Below are 27,189 nucleotides of genomic sequence, written 5' to 3'. Positions count from 1 at the left end.
TTAGCAATTACAAAGGGAAAGAGAACACATTTACAGTGAAGTCTGATAGATGCCACCTTAATCAAGAGATCAAGTCAACATCAGTAATTTGATCAATCAAAATCAGGCGCCATCACTTATGTGATATTCCTGCAAAGATGCACAACCTGAATCTAATTATGAGGAAAACTCAAACCTAAGTTGAAGAACATTCTACAAAATAACTGGCATGCAACCTTCCAACGTGTCAAGGTCATGAGAGTCAAGGAACTTTTCCAGCCTAAATGCAACTAAAGAGACAAGAAGACTAAATGCAATACATGATTCTGAGCTGACCTTTTGATATAAAGGACATTATTGTGACAATTGGAGAAACTTGAAACAAGGTCTGCAGATTAAATGGTAGTAATGTGTCAATGTTAATTGTTAGCAACATACTCACAACTCAAGAAAAGAGTTCTTCACATTGTGTTTGAAATTTTCTATAAATTTGAGATTGTTTCAAAATTTAAAGTAATTTTAAAAATCAAAGCAGAGAATATTAGAGATTTATTTTTCAACACTAGCTATATAGACACTTTACAGTATCTTAGAGTATCCAAATTTTGTTTTTGTCTGAGTATCTCCTTCACATTAGGTAACATTAACATTGGACAGCTGAAGTATCATAAAGCAAAAAAAGTCTCTCACTAATTCTGATGAATGTATTTGGGTTGATAAGAAAGAGCAAGGCTCTGTCCCAACTGAGTTTATAAATTGAAAACACCTTATAATTAATATATGAGCCACGAGTCTAAACTCTCACTATACATAAAGGCACATATACAAAAATATGTCCTAGCTCCCTACTGTACCACAATGCTAGAACGAACATACCCATCACATTAGAAGATGAGGCAGGTATTAGCAAGCAGCATGAAGCAGAAAACAAAGAAATAGTAATTTCAGATATTTACCAATTTATTCTCCCCTGCAGACTTTAACTTCTCCTGTAGCTTTATGGTGGTCTGTCGAATCCTTTCTATCTCCTCTTGCTGCTTAAGAATCAGTTGTCTTTCCTTCCGAGCTGCTTTATTGGCTTCTTGAAGACGTTTAATTTCTGCCTAAGGTTTAAAGAGTTAGGAGAGGGATTGAGATGTGGAGGACACAAGTCCAAAGTAACACTTTTTAAAAGAAATTCCAATCATCACATATATCAAAAACAAACATATATAGTATTTCAAGATAAAAGTAATTTTAACATGGAAAAATTTTAAAGTAGTGAAAAGGAAGAGTCACATAACTCCATCACTCCAAAATATTTTAACATGCTCCCCTAATATAATTTTAATTATAACAGACTGATGATTTCATAGCTCCTTTTTAAACTTAATATACTCTTCACATTTTTCCATAGTGCTGCTCAGTCTTTACACTTATTTCATAGTTGCATATCACGTAAGCTAATTAACGTAACCAGTATTTATTGCTAAGCCCTTAGGCTCTTTGTAATTTTTTACCATCACCAATAACGCTTTCATACCTATAATTGTTTCATACTATTGATTAGTTCTTTAGGAGAGATTCTAAAAAGTAGGACCAGTAAGCCAAAGAGAATGAATCATTTTATGGCCCTTAAAATAGTATAAAAAATTTCTTTAAAAACAAGAATTCTCTCACTTAAAATGCCACCAGAAATATCTAGGACTACACTGCACCAAACCCTCTGCACACAGGGTATCAGGAAGTTTTCTGTTGCTCATTAAGTGGGCAAAAGATGATTACACTTCACTGTTAATGTTAAAATTTAGCAGAGACTGTCCTTTTTTCCCCACAAATTTGTCTTAATCTGTTTTCTTGTTAATACAATAAGAATAAAGACAGTAATAATTTGTTACTCATAGTTTCTTTTAATCATGTTTGAGAGATTTCTTGAAACTATCTGAAAATGCAGAATAGTGCACAATAAACATCTAATTTCCAAAATCCCAAATTAACAATTGTTAATAGTCTGTCATATTTTCTCCTAGTCTTTAATTTAATAAAGAAATTAAACATTACAGATAAACAAGTCTGCAATCCCCTGCCCCAACTCCTTAGAAGTAATCACTATGATGGCACATATCCTTCCAGCACATTCTTTTTAAAGTACAAATATTTGTACTTACCTGCAAAAAAAACCCAAAAACAAACAAAAGAAAACATATACTGTTGGGTTCATATGTTTTTAAATATTTTATAAATGTATACATACATAGTTTCAATCTTGCTTTATTTACTAGACATTGCTTTTGCTATCTCTCCATGTTTACTTATATCTACATGCTGCATAAAATTACATTGGAGGTATATATATATTTCATTTATCCATTACCCCTATGGTTGGATAAGGTTGTTGTTTACTATTACAAACAATGCTACAATGAACATCCTTATATTTTTTGTCCCCTTGGGCACATATATGAGCTTCTCTGGAGTAGCAGTTTTCAAAGTAGGGTCCACAGACTCCCTTGATGGTCTCCAAGATCCTTTTAGGGTCTCTCAGGATCAAACTGTCTTTATAGTACTAAGACTTGACTTGCCCTTTTTCACTCTCATTCTCTCATGAGTATTCAATGGCATTATATATATTTTTAAGAAAATCATTATATTTTCCAAAACAAAATAAAATGTAGTGAAAAGAATAGTATTTATAGATTTGTGAATCTATTGTCTGGCTTGATTTTTTTTTTTAACATCATGCATTGGTCATTTAGAAAATGTGGGTTCAATGACTTATGAGATCTTCCAAATGTTGACACATTTTATTATACAGTATCAAAAAATTACATTCATTGTCACCACTGATCTCAAAAGAAAATTTCTCTAGTACTATACTGGATGGTGGATAGAAATTTCTGAAATTCTGACTTTTACTTGCAAGTTTGAATTTTATCACTGGCAACAAATACTGTCAGCTGCCTTCTCTGAAGTGATGGGCACGCTTTGTTCATTTTTAAGAAAATGACTGCCAAATACTCAACTCTTAATAAGCTTTGTCTCTGAATAATTCTTTCAAGCAAAAATGGTATTCCATGTACAAATGTGGCTCGTTCAGCCTGCAACTGAAACCACTGCACCAGTGCTTCTCCTTGTTCCTCATCACTGTTCTCTGCGTTCTAGCAAAGTGCTTAGCGGTGGGCTTCCCATTTCCATCTCCCGTTTCCAGAGAGGAAAAAAACCAGTACTCAAAGGTCAACACTCCATAAAATTAGTAACTTGTACTACGCAATCAAGACATTCTTCAGTGAAACTAGCTATTCTTAGCTGCAAACGTGTGGCAGTGACAAATACAACAACTACCAACACAAGCTGGTGCCACTGCCCGGACACTGGCGATAGTACCAGCAGTTTTACCCACTATTGTTTTATCAGCAGGCATGCAATAAAATATTAGATACATCAAAATCTAAACACTGTGCACTGCAAAGCACACTATTAAAAGTGAAAACAACCCCACAGAATGAGAGAAAGTATCTGTAAATCTGTTTTTTATTCTATTTTATAAATAGAAAGCTATTGTAACATTGTAAAAATTTACTTATTTTAACTAAGAAGGAATTTTGTTATTTTACAATGAATTTTTATAGATTAAAACGATGTAACTTTAAAAAAAAAATAAAGTTCAGAATTTTTTTCAGGTTCATATGATCAGTGATGTTTCCTATGGCGAATTAAAAAAAAAGCTACTTAAGTAATAATCCAACATATAACTCAGATGCTTCAGTTCATTGATCATCTAACTCAGTGGCTAGTACCTGGTGACAGGTCACTAAAAAAAAAAGAAAACTAGAATCTGTTGAATATTTACCGGGCAATATGAAACCCATTTACATATGTTACCTCATTTAATCCTCACAACCACCATATGAAGTATAATCTTACGTCTACAGATGAGGAAATTATGTCTCAGAGAGTTACTTAAATTTAACTATGATTACACAGTTTCAAGTGAAAAAGCTGGAATTCAAGTAACAACTAACATTTATTGAGCACTTACTATTGTGTCAAGGGCTGTTATAAGTTTATCATATGTACTAATTCATTTATTCCTCCCCAAAATCCTACCACGTATATCATTATTATCCTCAGTTTACAGATAAGGAAACTGAGGCACAGAGAACTTAAGTAACTTGTCCAAAGTTATGAACCTAATAATTACTAGATTTGGGATTTTTAACCCAGGTAATCGACTCTAGAGCCTGACTTCTTAACTTTTACACCATGTTGCCTCTTCAGGACTTAAATCCTAGGTCTTTCTGAGTCCACCAAGCCAAAATATTTGTCAATTTGTAATTAATATGTCTTGAAAAATCTATTTGGGAAAACAGTGACTAAAAAATTAGTCCAAATAGACTCTTTTACAAATATCTTAATTTTTAAATATGCATTTCAAAGGATTATTTTATATACTAAATGAAGGCAGAATTTCTGACTCTATTGTATTAAGTTAGCAGTGACACATAATTCTAATTTAGGAGAAATACGGTAGACTACCAAGCACTCCTGTAATTATAGTAGTACAGGCATAAACAGTAGTGAATTCAATTACATCTCATTTAAGGTGATAATAAGAAAAAGAGATTGGGCAAAACAACAGATGCCATAATCTAACTGGCTTTATGATAAATTCTCTTAAAGGAGTACTTTTCCTAACATACCTTTTCTTGCTGCAACCTCAAGAGCAAACCACGCTGTTTCTTCCGGAGTGGGGGCATTTTATCATCTTCTCCTTTGTCTCGTAGATGTCTGCAAATATTTCCCATTGAGGCAAAGATTAGATTAAATTTCTATTTTTATTGTCAAGAATTCTTGACCACTAAACTAATTAAACATTTTCAAATGCGGAGAGCAGTTGCTGCATGCAGCAATTCCTATCCCAACAATTATCTTACTGTGTATATAATATATGCAAACCCCGGACTGTGTCTTTTAAAGAGAAAATACCTTTGAGAAATTTACAACGTAATAAAGGAACTCAGTATAAAACAACAACATAAGAGTCAGTTAAGTGATAAAAGAGAAATGCAAAGAAAACGTTATATGAGTAAGAGGTCTTGAAAACAATATGATTCAAGGGTGGCTGCCATATTTCTTGTTAAATGGGATTGATCAAATCAAATTAAATGAGGGAAGAAAAACATTTAAAAAAAAAAGCATTTCCTTTTAATGAAAGGAGAAATCAAAGAGTGAAAACTATGTTCATTGAAAGAACGTACTTTTTCTGATGCTCTAGCCAGGCTAATTCAGCCTTAGTTTTCTCCTTCAAGGCCTTTTCACGGAGACGAAGGAGTGAGGACTGGTGAGCTGCCCTCATTTCTTCTTCTTTCATATACTGTCGAACCATCTCCATAGTAAATTTAGAAAAGCTATCTTGTCCTCCTGAGAACGGCATGCTCAGCTCCTAAAGTAGAGAGTTAGAGTTGATCACCATCTACACCTTTTGGAACTTAATTAACTTCATTAAAAGAGGTATGCACTTATAAAAATAAATAAAATAAAATAAATAAAATAAATGAATTAAAATGTTGCCGACCATGTAAGAGAACATTCTTCAAAAAAGGCACATGAGAGGAAGTAACATTTATCTGCTAATTTATTCAGCCAATAAAATTTTAGCAAACAATTTTTTTGCTAAAATATATTTGCTATAGTACCATAAGTTTGGTACTATGCCAGAGATATAAAGCGGGATAAAAGTTTGTCTCTGTTATCCAAAAGGCTTACAATTTAGTAAGAAGAATGATACAAATATAAATTTTTAAATGGAATCAAGTTCTCTGAGGGAAGCAGGTGAAAGAGCTAAAGAGCTAACTTTGGCTCAGATCCTCAAAGGCCTTATATGTTATTCTAAGGAAAAAGTTTGTATTCTCCTTTGTAAGGAAAGCAATACCAGACGCTAAAGCAAAAACATAACATAAAATTGGTACTTTAGGAGAATTATTCTGTAGCCGACAATTGAGTTCAAGTACAAAATGTATCCTCATACCTTTGAGAGAACACTTTCTCAACTGTTTATGAAGTACCGACACAGTTAACTGAAACACACCTTGGCAGAAGACAGCGTAGTCTTTTCTGGGGAAGTTTCTTCATCAGAGTCATCATGATGGCCTCTTTTCTTTTCCATGTTAAATCTGCGATGACTCTCAGAAGGTAGTAAAGATCTAAATGATTTTTCTTCTATTTCATCTTCTGTCATGGATTCATCAAATTTCAGGGAATACTCTGTTGCAATAGAAGTTGAATCTAAAAGAATATGGAGCCAGTAGATTTTATCATAACAGGTTTCAGTAGGTATTCAATTAGTGCTTGCTGCCTCTATGGGACGACATAAGTCATAGAACTGATCACTAGCAGTAAGCACGAAATAAAAAAAATTCACTTATCTTACAAACAAGGAAAAAAACCTCTAAAAGATCTAAAAATATTAGTATAAAAAATATGATAAAAGTGTAATGTACTTCATATATAAAGAGCCCTTACAAATCAATTAGAAAACTAACACCCCAATAGAAAAATGAGAAAATGGTCATGACCAGATGCTTCACAAAGCAAATATAAATGGCCCAAATAAAGTACAAAAAAAAAAAAGTTTAGCATTACTAGCAATCAAAGACATGCAAGTTAAAAACGTTTAGAACTCACATCCATGCTTAACTAAACAGGACAGTCTTAAATTGGCTCCTGTGTGCCTCTGACAGGCCACTCCAACAATCCTTTTGTTTACTGAATAGCCTTAGTTTCTGATACTACAAGATGCTCCAAGCTCATTTTGTATTTTCCCTGCCCCGTCCTAAAATCAGTCATTTCTCTAAAGAGCTCTGGGTTTCTTTTATTGGAGAATATTTAGGAACCACAATCTGGGCTCTAGTTATTGTTGTCACTACTGGGGTTTTGTTGCTTCTTCACTCTATCAATGAACAGAGCTTTACACGTAATATATACATGTATAATAACCCATGTACACACACACACACACACACACACACACACACACACACACTCTTTTCTGTATCCATCCAACCATCCAAACATGGATTCACACTGATGTTTCTGACTAGTCTTCCTTTCTTGTGCATCTGTAACTTCCCTCTCCAACACTGAGACACCTGGCTTCCAACATCCAACATCCATTTATGTACTTATTTCTTAAACCCAAATATATATATAAAGAACTGTTTGCCAGTACCTATGTGAAAAAAACCAAAACAGTATTTGTATACGGTTCCTTTTGTATTTAGGCTTAGAATTTCCACTCAAAAATACTATTTTCCAAAGTTACTTAGGTCAGCTCCTTTTCCCTCCATCCCCTTCGGTGTGGTTATGCCATTCATTTGTAATCCAATTAGAATCATTTATCACAGGCTGCACTGCATGCTGGGAAGCCCCCCACATCCTGGTTGATACCAAGATCTGTACTGATAAGATATGGCTGCCATAACTATAAATTGCTGTATCCACAAATTATATTCATTATAAAATTTACAAAAAATATTTTTAAAAGATGAGAAAAGTTAAATATTTTCTTTTAGGATTCCAAACACTATCTTGCCCATCCTGCTTTGAAGACTACAGCTCTAGACTATCAATCAAAAACACTGCTTAAGAGCCAGTTATTTAAAAAATAAATTCTAGAATGGAGGCTATTAATAGTCTGACTTATTGTCTTAAAGGTGCCATATATTGCCAGATCCTGTTTTCTTTGTTACGTTATTCACTGTCCATGATCTAACATGGACATATAGCTTTTGTTTATGATCTAGAAAGAGTTAAGCAATGAACTTTAATATAGTTATTGTATCTGACATTATCATTATTCGTAAGAAATTGTACCCTTGTTATATTGTTTAAAATGTAAAATTCTAATAATGGATTCTCTTACAATTAGGTTACATATCTATAATAGAATAAAAGTAATTTTTTTCAATGTTGAGTATATATTATTCATTCACATGCATGTTCTCCTAGATTTTTTGCCTCCCCTTAGGATCATGACACACAATCGTATAAAATATTGGCAAGCGTTACTGTCCTTGAAATAGTTTCTATCAGATATATATTACAGTTTCTATCAAAAATTGTTACTATCAGATATGTAACCTTGTTTTCATTATCACTATATTGTAATTATATTAACTAGCTCAGTCACAATGATCTCAAAGGTAAGTCTCCCCAAACAAATTATTACACATATAAGTGCAAGGAAAATTACCTTTCTCATCAGGAAGAGAAGGTACACTGTCGCTTCGTAGAGAATCATCCACAGCAGTCGGAGCCTGTTCATCAATAGAACTCTCCATCTTTTCACCATGAAGTTTCTTCTCATTTTCCTTAGAAGATGGAACTGAAGGACTTTCTTGACGGCTGCTACCACTACTACTTCTGTTTATGAATATTATGGAAACAAAACAAAACAAAAAGTGACAAAATAAGGAATGTGCCTTATGAGCAAGAGATAAAATGATGAAAGATAATATAAAACAAAAATGCTAAGTAGCCGTAAGTCTGAGAAGAAACTTTTAGAAAAGATGAGTAGAAAAGAGGAAGGTTTCACATTTAAATAGTCACAATGAGCAACCACTATCCTCAGGCTGTCACTCCAGTTTTTCCTTTCATTTGAAAAGCAAGCTACTGGGAGAAGGGGCTTCTTTCTACTTCCTATTTCCTTGCTTCCATTTCCTTATTTTTTATTAACATCATGTTTTATCACAATCTGCTTGAATCCCAGTTACTCTACTGGAACTGTTCCTGTAAACTCTATTTAAACTCTCATTGCCAAATCTAATAGAAAATTTCTTTTTCTGCAACATTAGATGGTGTTGACCTCTATCTCCTTTAAGAGCTTGCTAAAGCAAATGTAGAGAAATGTTAACATTAGGGTTATTTGGATGAAAGATATTTGGGAACTTTGAATTATGCCTGCAAGTTTTTTGTAAACTTGAAATTATATCAAAGTTAAATGTTAAATAAAAGAGCTTTCTTTTCTTGTATTTCCCGACTCTACTCTCCTGTTCTCTTCCTACCTTCATAACAAGTTTTCCTGTGCTTCTTTTACGTTCTTTTCCTGTGCTTCTTTCACTTTCTTGCCTTAAAATAATGGTGTTTCCTCAAGTTTTGTTTCTGGCTCTTTCTTTTTTATGCTATAGACTCTCCTTGGGCTCTGCCCTTCCCTTGACCTTAAGCCTCAAGTTTCCAAATGCTTAGTGAACTTGCTTTCAAGTTCAATGTTTTGCTTCCTCCCTCTCTGCTTTCCTTAGTTTAGTCACTTACTTATATGTATGTATGAAGGAAACCAAGGAGGATGCTATATACAGAAAGCAAACCATGAACCAGAGTTTGAGATCCTCTGCATAAACTATTTCCTCTTCTGAAACGCTCTTCCTTCCCTCTCTGCCTAATGAACTACTAATTCAAGACTTAGTTCAAGTTATCATTTCTGCTTGTGGACTGCTCCTCCAACTCCCAAGGAAGGTTTGGTCACTTCTGTCTCTGTGTTTATACTGTCTTTCGTGTATGTTTCTATGATAGTATCTATCAGAATATTATGCAATTATTTGTCTAGTTTAATGTTTTGAACAGATAAATCATAGAATAAAGCTGTAAGGTAAAAGACACAATGTAGGAACAGCAAGTGTTTTGGAGTCACAAACATATGGGATAAGTCTCAGTCCTTCCACTTAGTAACATGCCAATTATTCACCCAATAAACATGTAGCAGACGGCCTACAGTGTGCGAGGCATTTTGCTAAGTTCTGGGGGACACAAGAATGACATGGTCCTCATTAGAACAGCCAACATAAAATAGACAGCGTTGGTGAGGACATAGAAAAATTTTATCTTCCTGGTGGGAATGTAAATAGAATAGCTGCTCTGCAAAACAACTTGGCAAGTCTTCAAAAAAAAAAAAAAAAAAAAAGTTACTATATGATCCAGCAACACTCTTCTAAGTATAGACACCCAAGAGAAATTAAAACATATGTCCACACAAAAATGTGTACATGTATGTACACAGCAGCACTATTCATAATAGTCCAAAGTGTAAACAATCAAAATGTCCATCAACTGATAAATAAAATGGAGTACATCCATGCAACAGAATAGTACTTGGCTATACAAAGGAATAAAGTATTGATAGATGATAGATGACCCTTGAAAACAGTATGCCAAGTCAAAGAAGCCAGTCATAAAGGACTACACATTATATGATGCCATTTCCATGCAAGTCCAAATTAGACAAATCTACAGAGAATAGAAAGATTAGTGGTTGCCAAAGGCTGGGGGAAGATAGAGCGTAAGTGACTGCCAAAAGGTCCAGGGTTTCTTCTTAGGGGGATGAAAATGAAGCCCTCAAAGAACTTCTAGTCTAGTCTGTAAGTAAAGAAACAAGGATACAGAGGGTGTAAAGGCTGCAGTAGCGATATTCAGAGTGCTGTGGGAGAACACGGAAAAGATCTCTAAAGCAGACTAGGAGTAGCGCTGATTCTTGAAGGAGAAATAAAAGGAAACTAAATGAAATGAAGGGGTAGGGTCTAGAAGAAGGTACATCCTAGGCAATGGCATGGAAGACAAAGAGAACTGGAAGCAGTCAGCATTAGTGGAATATAAGAGGGGAAATGCCAAGAGACAGAGCTGGAGATGGATCAAAGGCCCATTCCGAGGGAATACTGAAGGTTTCAAACAGGTGAATAAACAATTGGCCACAAATTTTAGAAATATCATTCTGGTTACCAGGTGGTTAATGAACAGAGTGGGAAAACCTATTAGGATTCCATCACAACAACCCAGATGATGGCCTAAATGAAGAGTCAGTGAAGGTTAAATGAAAGTCACACAGTTCCAGACACACAGTCGGTACTCAATTAACTACTAGTACTCACATCACATTAACTTTCATGTCTTTTAGTGTCATGATTTAATTTTTTTAATTGAGGTTTTTACTACAATTTGACAGCATAGTATCCTACCTCTAAGAATGCTGGGAAGTAGCCTCTAAAATCTTCTAGTTCAAGGACAGAACCACAATTGAAAACTATAGATGTTAATACTGTGCCAAGTACCATGACAAAGTATTCACTCTTCTTTTACAATGATAAAAATTAGTACATAAATACCAAAAAATATGATGTCAGCTAATAAACACAGGCTTTAGAGCCAGATAAACCAAAACTCAGTTCCTTGGTGTGCCACACTACCTATGTGACCTTGGGTGAGTTTCTTAACATCTCCATAACTCTGTTCCCTAATCTATAAAATAAGGTAATATCTGTCTTGGAAGGTTGTTGTGAAGATTAAATGTAGGAAAAACAACTTATACAGTGCTTGTACAATACAGGCTCTCAAGGAATGGTGGCTATATTATTACATGGAACAGCTGTTTTGTAAATCAGCTAATTAAATGGAGGACGCCAGAACTTTGAAGGCAAGACACAATTATTTCATTTAAAGAAATTAAGAAGTCAAAAAAAAAAAAAAAAGCAATATTTCAGTCATTTATCGGACTTTACTACATCAAACTGTTTTCACCTTCTACTGTGATTCTTGTATCTTGAAGATTCAGAATAACTATCACATGAAGGAGAATACTTCTGATGCTTTGAGTCAAGGGTCCCTTCTTTACTGTGAGAGAGTGAAACAGATTGACTTTTCCTACAAAGAAAATAAAAACTGATTAAACATTTGAAGTCTATAATAAGAGAAAGATTTTAAATACTGCTCAATATTAACATGTGAGAAAATCTTGAATGAACAGAAATTGAGATAATTGTTACAAAGTATCTGAGGAAGAAAGGCATTCATTCCTAGAAAAGGGTGTATAACACATTAAAGAATATCTTCTGCTTTATTATGAGAAATAAACACAAATCAACCCAAGTATCAATGACTGTGAATAGAGACTTAAACTCTATGAATCAGAGACAGCCAAAATGTGATGTAAAAGAAAGACACACCCAAACATGATCACATCACCCCAGCCTGCCTAAAAAAACTCTCTGATTATTCAATGCTCTAGAATAAACTCCAAAACGCTTAAGGTCTGCCAAGGCCCTGCCATGATCTGATCCCTGCATCATCTCTTATCATCCTCCCCTTTGCTCTCCGCCTCCAGTCCCATTGGTCTTCCTTCATTTTCTCTTCCTACCTTTGCATGTATTGACCTGCCTATTCCTTACCGTCTTTACATCACCGATTCCTTTTCATCCACTAGATCTCACCATAAGCTCACCATTTCCTCAGGAAAGCCTTCTCTGACCTCCTTGCACCCACAGGCTATTCAAATTCCTTTGTTATATATTTCAGAGACATACATTCTTTTCGTTCATAAAACTTGCCTCAGTTTATATAGTATTCATTCATTGAAGTGACTACTTGATTAATGTCTATCTTCCCCACTACACTGTATGCTCATAACTGTATTCCAAGGTCCCACAATAGTGCCTGGAACATAGTAGATACTCATTATGTATTTGCTGAATGAATGAATATTAACCTATCTGCTGCAGCCCCGGGCCTTTGCTGTTTTACGAAGTCTGGTGCATGTTGCCGCTGGTGGTCGTATAGCGTTGCTAGGGGAGCTCCTGAAGCAGTGATGGCATCTGAGATACGAGTTCGAGTCAACTCTGCCATCTAAATATGAACACACACAAGGCAAAAGTAGATTTAAAAAGATAATGTCACAGAAGAACTGAGAGGGAGCACAGTGTCTTGGAAAGATTACGGGATGGAGAGTGAGACAATTTTGCCATAATCGGCGAAATATTGTGGGCAAGTCATTTAGGTTCTTTGTCTCAACACCTTCCTTATAAAAATAAAGAGCTGGACAGCATGATTTCTAAGGTTTCACCCAACTATAAGTATCTATGAAATAGACAGCAAGCCTATAAGTCATACAATAAGGCATAGTAAACCAAAAATTGGATCTTCCTTCAAAAATCAATTCAATTACTACTTCCCGAGTCTTTTCCGACCAACAATGTAAAGTACATTTTTCCTACTCTTGGCCATTGTGGCCATTGCTGCACATATTATTCATTTCGCATTTATTCAATCACTGACTTTGATGACTTGAAGTGTTTTTGAAATCTTTGTCAATATTGCCTAAAATTTTATTGAGAAAGGAGGCTCTACTTTACACTTATTTGCACAATCCTATAGTACCCAACATATAGTAGTCTCGTGGCTGTTTAATAACAATCACTTCACACAGTCCTAACTAGTAACTGTTAAAATAAACTGTATCTATGGATTACGGATATCCTATATAAAGACAGCAGTAAAACTACTTCTAGCTCTATCCTTGGTACAGTGAAAGACACTAAAACACTCTGGGTAAAAATGAAGAATCGTCATAAAAAGCAGACCAGTGGCTCCCTGGGACCAAGGTTAGGGGGTATGAGCAAACTTTTTAGAGTACTAGAAATATAGTGTTTCTTGATTATGGTGGTGTTGATAGGAATGAACAGATAAGATATAGAAATATATCGACATACGTATCTATATAATTGTCTAAACTCACCAAACTGAGTACTTAAAGTAGATACATTTAATAGTTTGTAAATTATTCATTTAAAAAATCAATATATTTTTTAAAAGCTTACTGAAGGGCAGAAATTTAGAGTTCTCCATCTTATGCTCTGCCTCTATACATTCAAATGTATAAGACACTGCAATAAAAGACCCAAGTTCTCAGACTGACTAAAAAGAACGAAAAGGAAAGGGTTCTCAGTGGTTCCTACCTCACAGATTTGGCGTGCTGCGTCTGTGGTGAGGCGAGCAGTCTCTGTTTGCTGGGCAGCGATTTTACAAGTTGCTTCCTGCAGGACGTCAGTGACATCCCGTTGTGATTTCACCACCTGCTGTAATGACTCCGCATGGGCCTGTAAATAAAAGAGGGTAAAGAGAACGTCTGTCGTGTCACAGTCTCTCCCTAACCCAAATTAGCTTTAATTTGTAAACTTGTTTCATTGATCAAATGTTCTTATTAGTAAAACACCTGATTACTATCTGGAGTTCATGTCCTAAAATCTAGAGTTTAAAATTTGGAGTCTTTAAGTCACTGCTGGAGGTAAGTCCTAACTCCATCGTTCATGAGTTCATGTGTCTGTGGACAGGTAACTACTATGTACCTCAGTTTCTACTTCTTTAAACTGGGACTAAATCTTCACTACTCAAATTCACAGGGTTGCTACAAGAATCAAATGACATAAAATTAACCCATCTGTCATAACTGACATCTTCTCTTTTTTATTCCTATATAATTTAAAAACACTAAAGTGATTTCAAAGATACAAATTTAGGTTTAAGAGCCAGTACTTGCTGCAAAGTAAGTTACCTGAGCAGCTTTGTTTCGAGTTTCTTCTAATTGTCTCTGACACTCCAGAGCCTCTTGTTCGGCCTTCACTTTCAACAGGGCCAAGTCTCTCTCATGGCGTTGTTGCTGTGCCTACAAGAGAAAGAAATGACCAACTAGTAACTCGAAAACACTCAACTGTTGTAACACAGTAACTATAGTAGATACCATGCTATTTTCTTAACACAAATCCTTTGAAGCCACCAATTAAAGCCTAAAGACAATAAATAGGATAGACCTCCACCATTTATCAAAATACCTAGTGACTACCTACTATGTTTTTTTAACTCATCATTAAGATTATTTTAAACAGCAAAAAAAAAAAAAGAGAAAAACACAGAAAGCTAAAGAAGAAAACTCCACAAATACCTTTATGAGCTGAGCCAGGGACACACTCTCTTGCTGAGCAAGGGAAATGCCCCTAACTCTTTCTACATCTGATAGTTGGCGCACAGACTCCTCAATGACACTCAAGTAACTGAGTTCAGCTATCATACGCTGCTGGAGGCCAGCGGGAGAAAAGCGTTTAGAACCTGGAGGGCATAACAATTGTCAAATGTAAAAGTTCACATGAAATTACATCGCAGATTTTTTAAATTCATTTCTCATTTTAAGAGCCAAAAACAAGTCTGCTTTCCTTTATAGGAGAGTGACTGATGAGTACAATGTATTTTAATAGTTACTTCGTGTGTGCGCGTGCTAAGCATGCGTATATACATATATATATTATATATATATATATATATATACACATACACACACACACACATATGTATATATGTGTATATGTGTATATATATATATACACACACACATATAAATACTTAAAGTACATACGTTTTTCAGGTATGGTTTGATTAATGTTGGCAAGATGGGAAAAAAACCCCACTACTGAATCTCCAATGCTTCTCAAATTTTATTCTCCTGCACGGTTTTTGTTTAATACTTCAAAAAGGAATCACATTCATTTGAAATAACATTTCCCTATGGTTCAATTGAAAAAAAATTTTTTTGAAAAAAAATTACTATCTTATTTCTAAATTACACCTGCATGGGTTTACTCGCCTGGTGTTGAAGTCATCTCTGTAGGGGTTCTGCTGGCAGCCGTGTTCGTATCAGTAAAAGCAGCATTCGGCTTCAATCCTGTTGTAGTTGGAGGCATTATTACCGATGACTTAGATCTTTCTAATGAAGTTCCTGGAAGGTCAAACTGCAACAATTTCTGAGAACTTGGAGACAGGGGAGAAGGTGGAGTTTTCTGAGATCTTCCCTTGTCTGATGAGATGCTAGAAGTTTTATTTCAAAACAATATTAGAGAAAAGAAAACTACTTCAGGAAACAGCTAACAGCTCATAAGAAGAGCATGCATTACTTTTTCTATTAACATTAGCTTTAAAAAACTGTGCTTTAGGTATTTATTCCTTCACCATAGTCGCTATGCTGAATGAACAGCTCTGAGTACTCCTCTTATTGCTCCATTTACAGTGGAAAAGGAGTCTCTGGATTAAATTGCCACTTAACTCTTTCCTCTACAATGTAAACACATAAATCATTATTGTAGCACAAGGCAAAATCCTCTAAAATATTACACAGCGATAAAATTACAGCCATATAGTAAAGGTAAGATCAAATTTGTCATAAAAAAATGTCTTAAAATACCTGTGAAAGAAAATGAAATATAATTTTGTATTAAAAATTAAGACATGACAAAAACTACTCTTTTGTTATTCCTCTTAACCCAAAGGTCACAGCAAAATACTACTTTCATACTAATCATCTCTAAGTATTTTATATTGCATATGTCCATTTGTTTCCACCCACCTTTTAGTACTATAGTTCTTTCCTGAACTTTTTACTAAGAAGTAACCTCTCATAGCAGTTTGACTGGACAATTCTTAAGGTATTTAATTCAACACAAGGCACACGTCTAGCCCCTCTCTGAGAAATTAAGTGATTAAAGGTATTGCTTCCCATAACAAGAAAAATGTTGCTTTCAATATTTATTGACTAAATTGCTCAAAGATACTCTACGAACCAAGTTAGCAGTTAACATTACTAAGTTTACTTTCAGCTTTAATAAAATTATGACACAGTTTTCAAAGACAAACATTTCTATTTATACCCAGCAGGTAAGTATTGGAGTGAAAGTAGTCTTGAGAGGCACCCTCTTATTTACAGTGACCTTTAATTTTCTACTGATGGCTTAGAGAAACACTGTTTTTAATAGTCTGGCAATTTCATTTATGAAACATAAAAAGGATTATCACTACTTCTGTCTCCTAACAGATTTCCAAACATCAAGACAAAGTACTCTGTCTGAATCTCACCTTAGAGTTTTACGAGATGAATTTAGATTTGTTCTGCAGAGAAGATTCGCCTAAGACTAACATTTCTTAAAGTATGTTTCCGATGATATGAAGTTTTCCAAAAAAGAAGAAGGAAAAAAAAGGGAAAGAGCTTGGAAACAGAGAGTGTCTACAGCCAAATAAGTTAAGAAAAAATACGGTAAACAATTTTTCAAAATCTGGACTCCTTCTTATCAAAGCCGCAAATTATTTTATCTACTGTGACTATCCACAGGCGGGGAAGAGAGGGTTCTAGACTACAGTACAGGGCATTGGCAAACTTACTTGGCTATGGATTCTACTTTAGAAATATTTAACTGTAGATTTTGCCAATTAAATCACCAGACTATCTCTTAAGAAAAGGTAAAGTTTTCTGAATTCCAAAATCACTGACAAAGAAATTAAAATTCAATTTTAAATATAGCAATGATGGTATTAATGTTCCAACACCATTGGCAACATGAAAGCAGTAAAAAGGATTACCTGTGACACTGTACCAAAAAATGCAGTTTTAAAAGGAAAACAATAAATCCATGTCTTCTCAGAGCTTCAATTTCCAGGAGAAAATCAGTGCAGCAGATAAAAAGTCATATGGACAAAGAAGTTGAAACTATACAGGAAGCAGTAACTGGAGGCTATTGGTAAGCAACAGGCTAAGTGCATAATATATGATATTAAAAAGAAGGGGAAAAACCCCAGAGTATGCAAGCTCCATAATCAATAAAAGTGAGATTTCAAAATCTGCTTAGTCACCTAATAAGTTGAGCAGGAGAGAAAAGTTCGGAGGAGGAAATAAAGAATGAACCAGAAGGCTGCTTGGTAGTTGTGTTGAAAGAGCAGAAGAACACAGCTGAGAAGCAAAAGGTATAGAGAAAGGCAATGAGATAGTTTGTGGTAGCCCAGGGAAAACACATCAAATAACGTTAAGTTCTTAGAGTTGATCTGTAGGGTAACTGTCAGTTCCCAGAGTACCCCAAGGAAAGGAGGTGCTTGGTCAAAGGACTGTGTCCAGAAAACAAGTGCGGTGGTGGCATTTAGAATGGAAAGGTGGGTTGTGCCAGAGACAGAGAATTCCTGAGAGAGAGGTTGTTAATAGTTTAGGTGAGAGAGATGCCCATATTCTAAAATATAAAGACTAGAGCTATGAACAAAACTACAATATCTATTCCTCAAATACAGAAATTTATTAAATGGATTCCCTGAACATCAGTGATATTGTAACTTCAATGAAATACGAATTACAGTATAAATTATACATTACTTTACCTCACAGAATGCCCAGAAAGATCTTCCAAAGTGCTATCAGTGTCAAACGTCTGCTCATAATCTTTGACAGAAAGTTTGCTACTGGCCCCTGATTTCTTCCCTTGCTGAGAGCCACGTTCTGAGCCAGAGTGCACTTTTTCCTCATCAAGAACTGAGTTCTGAACATTTCCAGTGAGTGAATCCAGCCCTGTAAAGTAAATTTCTTTATAAAGCTGATTCCCAATATTAGAAGCTACTGAAAGATACATGCAATGAAACATTATTCAGCCTTAAAAAGGATATATTCTGACACATGCTACAATATAGACTTTGAAGACATGCTAAGTAAAAAAGCCCGACTCACAAAAGGACAAACATTCTACAATTACACAGTTATATAAGGTACCTACAGTAGGCAAATTCAGAGCCACAAAGTAGAACAGTTGTTACCAGGGGCAGAGTTACAGTTTGGAATGATGAAACACTTGTGGAAATGGATTGGTGATAGTTGCACAATAAATAAATGTACTTATTACCACTGAACTGTACACTTACAATGGTTAAATTTCCTAGTCAAATTCATAGAGAAAGAAAGTAGAATGGTGACTGTGGGGGGTGGGGTGGGGAATGGGTAGTCATTAATAGGTAGAGTTTAGTGTGGCATGACAAAAAAGTTTTGAAGATGGATAATGGTGATGGTTGCAAACCATGTGAATAAATTTAATGCCACTGACGTATACACTTAAAAATGGTTAAAATGGCAAATTTTATGTTAAGCATATTTTATCACATAAATTAAAAATTATGCTATAGTGATAGTAATAAGGTAACACTTTTTCATTAAAATTTGTTGGTTTAAAAATGAAAAGTCATAGCATATGAAAAATATTAAACCCAAGTAGCAATCAAAGAAATGTAAACCATTTCAATGAGATGCCATTTTTCATTGTTAGATTAGCAAATATTCTTAAATAAATGAAACTTTGAGTGTCATTCAGCATACACAGGAAGGGATACTCATTAACTATTTTCATGAGAGTGTAATCTGATATATCTTTTCTGAAGGACAAGTTAAAATTTGTATAAAAATAATTTTCTATCCCCTTTGACAAAAAGTCCACCTCACTCATACTAATTCATCCTAGGAAGCTATGTAAATATGTGCACTATGAATTAGATATGCTGACTGCACTACCACAATGGTGGGGGCGGGCGGGAGACACGTACAAATAGTCTACGGGATTATTAATCAATTATAAAGAACTCTATCATCTAAAATCTATTTATAAAGAACTCTATCATCTAAAATCTATTTATGATCCCAAGGCTAGAAGCAAGCTGTTAATACTGGTTATCTCTATTTTTCCATAATAAAGATACATTCTTTTATAGTAAGAACACTTTATTCATTTAATATTGTTCTACAAAAATACATACACCATTTAAAAATTGTTCTTCATTTCAAACAACTAGACATTGTAGACAATCTGATGGTCTATGCAACAAAGATCCAAACTTTAACCAAGGGACCCATACGCAAAGAAAATATTTCCCCATGTTTTAAAAGATTGCCAAATGAAAGTATATTTATATGTTTTAAAGTTAAATTGGGACTATAAAAAGTTTTCCTTAATGATTGCCTGATTGCCGCTTTAATCTATTAACTACTTGCAACTTCACTGGGAGTTTTTGTACAGAGCATGCAGACACTCTTTTTCACCACCAGATGGAGTAAACACAACAAAAATTACAGTAATTTTAGAACTTAGGGATGAAGAAGTAAAATATACAGGGTTTTTTTTAAGGCATTGTGAAAGGGGATCAGGGAAACTAAAAACTACAAAACACTACCTCTACTACATACAATCATATTTTAGATTATAATTTTTAAAACTATATTGAATCATATTGCTTATACTCATACTCAATATATTTGATCCAGCAAGTCCGTATCTGGATATATACACAGCAGAATTGAAAGCAAGGACTCAAACAGATATTTGTATACCAATGTTCACAGCAACATTATTCACAATACCCAAAAGGTGGGAAAACTCCAAATGTCCATCAACTGATGAACACATAGTGTGCTATGTACATACAACGGAGTATTATTCAACCTTAAAAAAAAAGGACCGTCTGACGCGTGCTACAACATGGATGAAACTTGAGGACATTGGGCTAAATGAAATAAGCCAGTCACAAAAGATAAATATTGTCTGATGCCTCTTATATGAAGCACCTAGAGTAGTCAAATTCATAGAGACAGAAAGTAGAACAGTGGTTAGCAGGGGCTGGGAAAAGACAGGAACAGGGAGTTATTGTTTAATAGGTACAGAGGTTTAATACGGGATGATGAAAAAGTTCTGGAAATGGATGATAGTTGCATAGCAATGTGAATGTGCTTAATGGCACACTTGAAAATGGTTAAAATGGTAACGTTTATGTACATATATTTTACAACAGTAAAAAAATAAAATCTAAAAAATGTTAACATTGGTTATCTGTAGGTAGAGGGATACAGGTGATTTTTAATTTTTAAATAGTTTTCTGTATTTACTAATTTCTCCTCCTCCTCTTTATTTTTTTTAAACTCAATGAGCAATTTTTTACATTTAGAAAAAACAATTTTGGAAGCAAAATCATTCCCTAGGGACCATCCTGTGAGTTCAAGAGGCCTTTAACTAATTCTTGTTATCTTCTCACATCTATGTCTACAGATCCAATTATAGGCAAGAGGAGAATGGGGGAACTGAAAGGTATTCTCCTCAATCACTCAAAAATACTTAAGAGTGCCCAAAGAGTCAGCTACTGTGCTAAATACACATTCTATCTGTTAATTTCATGTAAGCTTCCAAATTACCAATGAAGCATCTGTTATTACCATCTTTATTTCACAGGTTAGAAAATTTGAGTATTTAATGATACTCAGACGTACATGATATACTATAAAGTTTTTTAAAAAGCAGCTACAAAACAATGATTTTGTTTTTTTAAAATAAAGATGTGTGTGTGTGTGTGTGTGTGTGCATGAGTGTGCATGTGCACAGTTTTATGTATATACTGGAAAAATAGGCACCAAAAATGTTAATAGTTATCTCTGAGTAGAGGAATCAATGGGGATTTATATTTCTTGTATGACTGTTTATCTACAATCCTCAGTTTTTTATCATTGCATATTCCATTTGTATTAAACAAAATATTTATGTTATATATCAAAAGGTACTGCTGTAACAATAAATAAATATGAAAGCTAATTACACTATCATAAAGAAGTTCATCTAACTTCTTACGGACTGGAATCCTAACTTTAGATCACTACCACAAAATCATTGGTAAGAGAAAAAGTCACCATGTAGAATTCCACTTACATTCTGTCTTTTCCTTTTTTCCTTTCTTTCCTTTAGAAGAAGTAGATGAACGAGAGGATGCAGCAGAGTGGGCCCCTGATGAATGCTGGGAGGTCACATCCACAGAGGAAAGATCATAGGCAGACCTTCTGCTAGAATGGTCCTCCTGAATGCCTAAGTTGCTACCACCAATACTGTCAAAGAGAAAGTAACAGTGCAAGAAAGAAATAAAGTCTTAAAATGCAGCTAAAACTATAGATTTTTAAAAAATTTATTGGGGTGACATTGTTTAATAAAATTAGATAGGTTTCAAGTGTACAATTCTATAATACATCACCCGTATACTGCATTGTGTATTCACCAAAGTCAAATCTCCTTCTGTAGGTATTTTAAGCTATAGATATTTTAAAATCTATTTAATCACAAAGAGAATATAACTATAACCAACGATGCCTTCCACTTTTCTTTTTTGTTTTCTTCCTACCACAAGCCTGGATTGTTTCCTATGGCTCAATTTATTACAGAGAAAAATCTCAGGGAGTTGTTTACTGAAGTGAAACCAATAAAAGTGGGTAATTCAGATACTTAAGAGAAAAAAATATAATATTGGACACTAGAAAATGTGGACTCAATTTTACATTCAGATTTATAATTTCATATGTGATAATTATTTTCCTTCTGATAATCTTATAGGGAACAACAATTAATATGGTCTAGTTCAACCTAGAAATAAAATGCAATAAATCATATTAATCAGTGATATTAAATGTCACAATTAAATCCTTACAAGTTTTGATTTTATATTTTAATCTTTCCTTTAGAGCTCAAAATTTAAAACTATACTTTTCCTGATATAATTTTAATAATACTTATTTTCATTAGTCCAACTATAGCTAAGACTAATTTTTAAAAGGCCATCGGATAATTTTATGGATTACAATTTGTAATTTTTGAAGAAAATTATACTGAATGTGAGTATCACAGATTATTTCACATGGTAACAAAATTTAGAGAGGAAATTCTCTCCAGCAGAGTCTGATTCACTTACTATATGACTCTGTACAAGTAACCTAACTTTGGTGCTTGTTTCCTGAAGTAGGTATGGTAACAATAATACTTACAACATCAGGCTGTCATAAGAATGAGTTAATACAGGTCAAGTCCCCTTAGTCTTCTTAATGCATTGCACATTAAGTGCTCGATAAGTATTAATATTATAACAGCTATTCTTCAAAGCTTTACAAAATTTTTAGATGTTATCCCAACTATAAAAAAAAACTACTGATTTCTTGGGATCATGGAGTCAAAGATCTACCTGGTCATACTCGGTTCTATCACAGAAAACCCTTCCTTAGTCCTCTTACGTCGGTATATACTATGGGATGGTTTCCCAATGCTACCCCATCCTCTATGAGGATTCACAGATGGATTTAACAACCTATATTCTGCTTTCCCTGTACCAGGCCCTGTTCTAAGTACTTTGTATTTAACTGAATATTCATGACTCTATGAGGCAGGTACTATTATTTTTCCCATTTCACAGAGAGGGAAACTGAAGCACGGGGAGGTTAAGTAATATGCCCAAAGACAAACAACTAATGGTCAGGAGAGCCAGGACTTGAACACAGGCAGTCTGAATCCAGAGCCTGTGCTCTTAATAACCACCGCGCTATGCTAATATTCAGACCACAGTTCTTGTTTCTACATTTTTCTCACTCTCCGATTGTATTCCGTATTCTCTTACCTAGGTTCAAGAGCTGATTTTTTTTCTGTCAAAGTCCCACTCCCTGAAGAGGAGACAAAGTCATCCTCATATGAAACACTGCTTAGGGGGGTTGGGATAGCATTCAAAGGCCGCGATGCTGATGTTCCTCTTTCCAACCTGTCTTCAAACCCTGTCAAAAGTAATAAATGAAATGTGTTGTAAAACAAAAATAAAAATACTATAAGCAAACCATTCACAACAGAGGGATTAACAACATGGACTTGGGACATTTTCATTTGCTTTTATTAGTGCTTCTTTTCAATTTATCTTTATATCTAACAATACATTTGCTACCTTTTTTGGTGAAAATTTTCAAACATGAAAGTAGAGAATAGCATAATGAAACCAATGTATCCGTCATCGAGCTTCAACAATTATCAATACATGTTCAATCTACTTTCAATTAAATCTTCTTATTCTCATCTTTCATTCCCCTTATAGATTATTTTGAAGCAAATCCCAGATAACATATCATTTCAACTCTAAATATTTCAGTGTAACTATAAAATCTTAATGAAAATCTAATAGAAGGATTTAAGAACAAACCCAATTTTCTTATGAAAAGAATGAGGTTGTTGATTTAAATGCACTTTGCTTTCATCAAAAGAGCTTTAAAATCCAAAGAACTTTAAAATCTATAGAAGAGAATTTTAAAATCAAAAGAGATCAACAGCTTATATAAATCTGCCTAAGATCATAAAAAGGAGCTAAAAGTAAATTCTGGGAAAGGCAATGTGATACCAATTAAGCATAAAATGAAGAGATTAAATCAACACCTTTGTCAAATAAGTTATTCACTATGTAGAATGGAAATTTTAAAAAAACACAGTAATGGAAATGGAAATTTAAAAAACAGGTGACTTAAGGCTCAGCCTCACTCTCCAACCTGGAAATTCTAAGGTTATTTTTGCGTGAGATGGGTAGCATCCACTTATGGCAGGAAGAACAGAGAAAGGGACTTGAAGGAATTGAGACCATCATAGAAAAGGAAAGTTGTGTGGCAGGATCTCAGGGATAAGAAAGAGATCTTTAGAAGTTATTGTTTCAGGAACCGAATATATAGCTACATTACTGTTCAAAGTCTGTACTGAAAATTAGTTTTGACAAACAGTAATAGAGTTGTTTCCATATTAGAAATGTTACTATAGTTGCCTCTCTCCATTCTTGACCACTGCATTCCCAATGATTCACAAGTCATGGTAGTAAGAAATATGCTTACTTCCTATCTAAATGCATTACTGTGGTCAGAGAAAACCTAGTATCCGCTTGACACATACCAATCCTGATCATCATATCTATGAATTTCTCTAAATTAGACCAAAATTTCTATAACTACCAATCAACTATAGTTTTATGACTAAAAAATAAAAATTTAAAGATTAAATGACAATACTCTAGTTGAAGCTTGCAGATAATTTAGATTTAGACAATGTTTCCATTATCCTCATAATAAACAATGACCATCTGTATTTAATAAAATCTTGTACAGAATTATGAAATAATTTTCTAAAGATAACATACAAATGTTACAAGGCTTACTTACTTTTCTCGCCTTTTCCATATAACTGATACGATTTTGTAAAAATATTAATGACACTATGTGGACTTCCTTTTGCCAATTCTTCCCATGGTCCTTTGCTCTGTGTACCACCTATGTGCCCAAAAAGTGGCAAGAATTTTTCAGCTTCCTTCTGAAATTCTTTGATGGGTTCATAAGCATTTCTTTCTCCGGCGCAAAATTCCTTTTCTTTTAAGATTTCTGCTACCTTCAAAGGGGACCGTCCATCTTGTTCTCCCTCTTCTTCAGAGAGACTCCCTTCACTAAGAAGAGGCCCCTCACTGACTGAATCTGTGCTGGAACCAAGGGACATTTTGGCTTTATCTTGAGAACAAGCTTGCAGATCAGAACTAGAAGAGTCAGTGTGCCTCTTACACAACTGTGCCAGCAGCCCTTCCGGTTTGGGACCAGGGGATCTCATTCTGAGGCTTGATATGGCACTATGAGGTCTTATCATCTCAGGAAGCTTTTTAAATTCACTAAGATTGCCTACCCCAGGAAGCTCCTCATCAAAAGTTGCATGAGATACACAGGTTCCCAGCATCTTTTGAATTCGGGCAGAGAAAACATCTTCAACATCCTCTTTCACAGGTGGACTTAGAGCCTTAGTCCAAGGTCCGTCTTGTGGGGGTGTTGGCTGCATATCATACTCAGTGTTCCACACTGACCCATAATTAATGTTAGCCCCAGCTAATTTCTTGGCTTCACTTTCAATCCGGCTGGATAAAGAAGCAGCTGTCGCTTTCAAGGCTTCAATACGATCCAGTTTACTCTTATATTGGCTGGCACTAGGTTTTAACAAGGCATCTGGATGAGCAGCTGGTGAGGTCACATATGGTTGAGGTGTAAAAGTTAATGGCCCTGATGCCACTTTATGATTCTTCCTGGTTGGTAAAATAGATTCAAAATCTTTATGCAAAATTCCTACATGCTCCAGATTCAAGAGATGGGAGAGTAAATTTCCAGCTGTTCCCACAAGAGGCTGTGGTTGAGAATGGTGGACTCGTGGGCTCAATCTGTCAGGCTGTATCCATGTAGGTTCCATCAAATCCCTCCTGCAAATGAAAGTGACAATATATTAGTTAACACAGCAACTCATAATTAAGCTACCATTTTTTTAAATTTTGCATTTTTTTTTCCTGATTATAAGAATAATGTATATTCACTGGAAAAAAAGAAGAAAAAAAAAGACAGGCCAAGAGGATAAAAAAGATAAATATCACACATAGCCAAACAATGAGAAAGAGGCACTATTCATATTTCATTTAGAATTATATCTTTCCAAACATTTTTCTACATGTATGTTGTGTTTTGGTATTGTTACTTTAACAAAAATGGAATCTTATCATACATATGGTTTGCAAAATGCTTTCTGCATCTAAGACATCATACATTTTAAGCTACCAATTGAAGAGAAGATATTATAACCTTTAAAACTGTGGACAAAATTCTTTACAACATTGGCTCTACCTTTCCCTTTAAAAATAATGTTATATAAAAGAGAAATGCTTAAGATTGCTAAATATTAATTAAGGCAAGATATACATTATTCTAATCAACAAATATTTAATAAATGTCAAACATTTATCTTTAACATCATACATACTAAAGAAATAAGGAGATTATTACAATCTAGTTCTTAAAAAACTTAATGAATATCAAACAATGAGTACCAATGCGAAACTGTACCAGTCATAGATATACAACACAGGGTAGGGTGTCAGTAAAGTCTAGAAACAGAGTAAAGATGTCCTAGACAACATTATATAAATCACCTGTTTCAGACTATGGAACCCTATATATTAAGGAATACTACAGAAACATTATAGGCTGATGTACTCATATACAATTAAGAAGATCCTTAGGAAAAAATAATGTGAGGTTTTGCCCTTGGTCTTGTCCATTATTTTTGGATGATGACATAAAGATACGTTTATCAAATTTGCAGATGATAGAAAGCTGGGAGGCTAACCCTACAAATTATCAAATTATGATTCAAAGTTATTTGGACAGGCTGCAACCTTAGACCAAACCAGTATGGATAAATGTGAAGTACTACCAATTAAGTTCAAAACAATCAGCTGGAGGGTAACCAGGGTGATAAGGGAATGGAAAAGCGTGTCATGCAAGGTTTGGTTGGAGGTTATGCTGTAGCAGTCTTCTTATTGAAGAGCTACCATAAAAATGGAATGCAGAAAGGAAGACTAGTGCATATATTTTATGCCATAGAATATAGACTTTTACAAATGCAAAGTGTGATTATTAGGGCCCAAACTAAGCTGGTAGTAATGGGAATGCAAAGGAAGGTATAAATATAAAAGATACTGCTGAGTAAAAATCCAAAATCTTTAAGTTCATCAACTATTTAGAATGCCAATTTAACGGCAGGTACAATGTTGATGGTAGAGGAACAGGGGAAACAAAAATGGAAAGGCTTAATTCAGTTAAGACTTAATCCTTACTCTTTAGTTTCTTAAATTCTAGCAGGGATGAGGGGCTAACAAGCAGTTAACAAACAATGTCATTAGCATTAATACAAAGATATATAAAGTTCAATAGGGTGTAGACAGGGAACAATGAAC

The 27,189-nt window shown here is 34.5% G+C and overlaps 1 protein-coding gene across 4 annotated transcripts in view; it reads right to left on the bottom strand.

Annotated features, from left to right (window-relative positions):
• CEP350 (centrosomal protein 350) overlaps positions 1–27,189 on the bottom strand; it is a 107,453-nt gene that overhangs the window by 41,759 nt on the left and 38,505 nt on the right. For all 4 annotated transcript variants that reach the window (XM_019732931.3, XM_019732838.3, XM_019733025.3 and 1 more), the window contains exons 13-27: positions 24,593–25,662; positions 23,029–23,179; positions 21,306–21,478; positions 17,956–18,142; positions 15,410–15,630; positions 14,714–14,877; positions 14,327–14,437; positions 13,731–13,871; positions 12,485–12,621; positions 11,521–11,643; positions 8,210–8,379; positions 6,047–6,243; positions 5,217–5,401; positions 4,659–4,746; positions 936–1,082 (exon numbers count right to left, since the gene is read on the bottom strand). In XM_019732931.3, the coding sequence (XP_019588490.3) occupies positions 936–1,082; positions 4,659–4,746; positions 5,217–5,401; positions 6,047–6,243; positions 8,210–8,379; positions 11,521–11,643; positions 12,485–12,621; positions 13,731–13,871; positions 14,327–14,437; positions 14,714–14,877; positions 15,410–15,630; positions 17,956–18,142; positions 21,306–21,478; positions 23,029–23,179; positions 24,593–25,662 (3,265 nt within the window). The remainder of the gene's footprint in view (positions 1–935; positions 1,083–4,658; positions 4,747–5,216; positions 5,402–6,046; positions 6,244–8,209; positions 8,380–11,520; positions 11,644–12,484; positions 12,622–13,730; positions 13,872–14,326; positions 14,438–14,713; positions 14,878–15,409; positions 15,631–17,955; positions 18,143–21,305; positions 21,479–23,028; positions 23,180–24,592; positions 25,663–27,189) is intronic.

The sequence above is a fragment of the Rhinolophus sinicus genome, chromosome 11, assembly GCF_057876585.1.
Source record: "Rhinolophus sinicus isolate RSI-liver-muscle chromosome 11, RSI-T2T, whole genome shotgun sequence".
NCBI classification, from domain to species: domain Eukaryota; kingdom Metazoa; phylum Chordata; class Mammalia; order Chiroptera; family Rhinolophidae; genus Rhinolophus; species Rhinolophus sinicus.
This window is presented reverse-complemented; position numbering and strand designations above follow the sequence as displayed.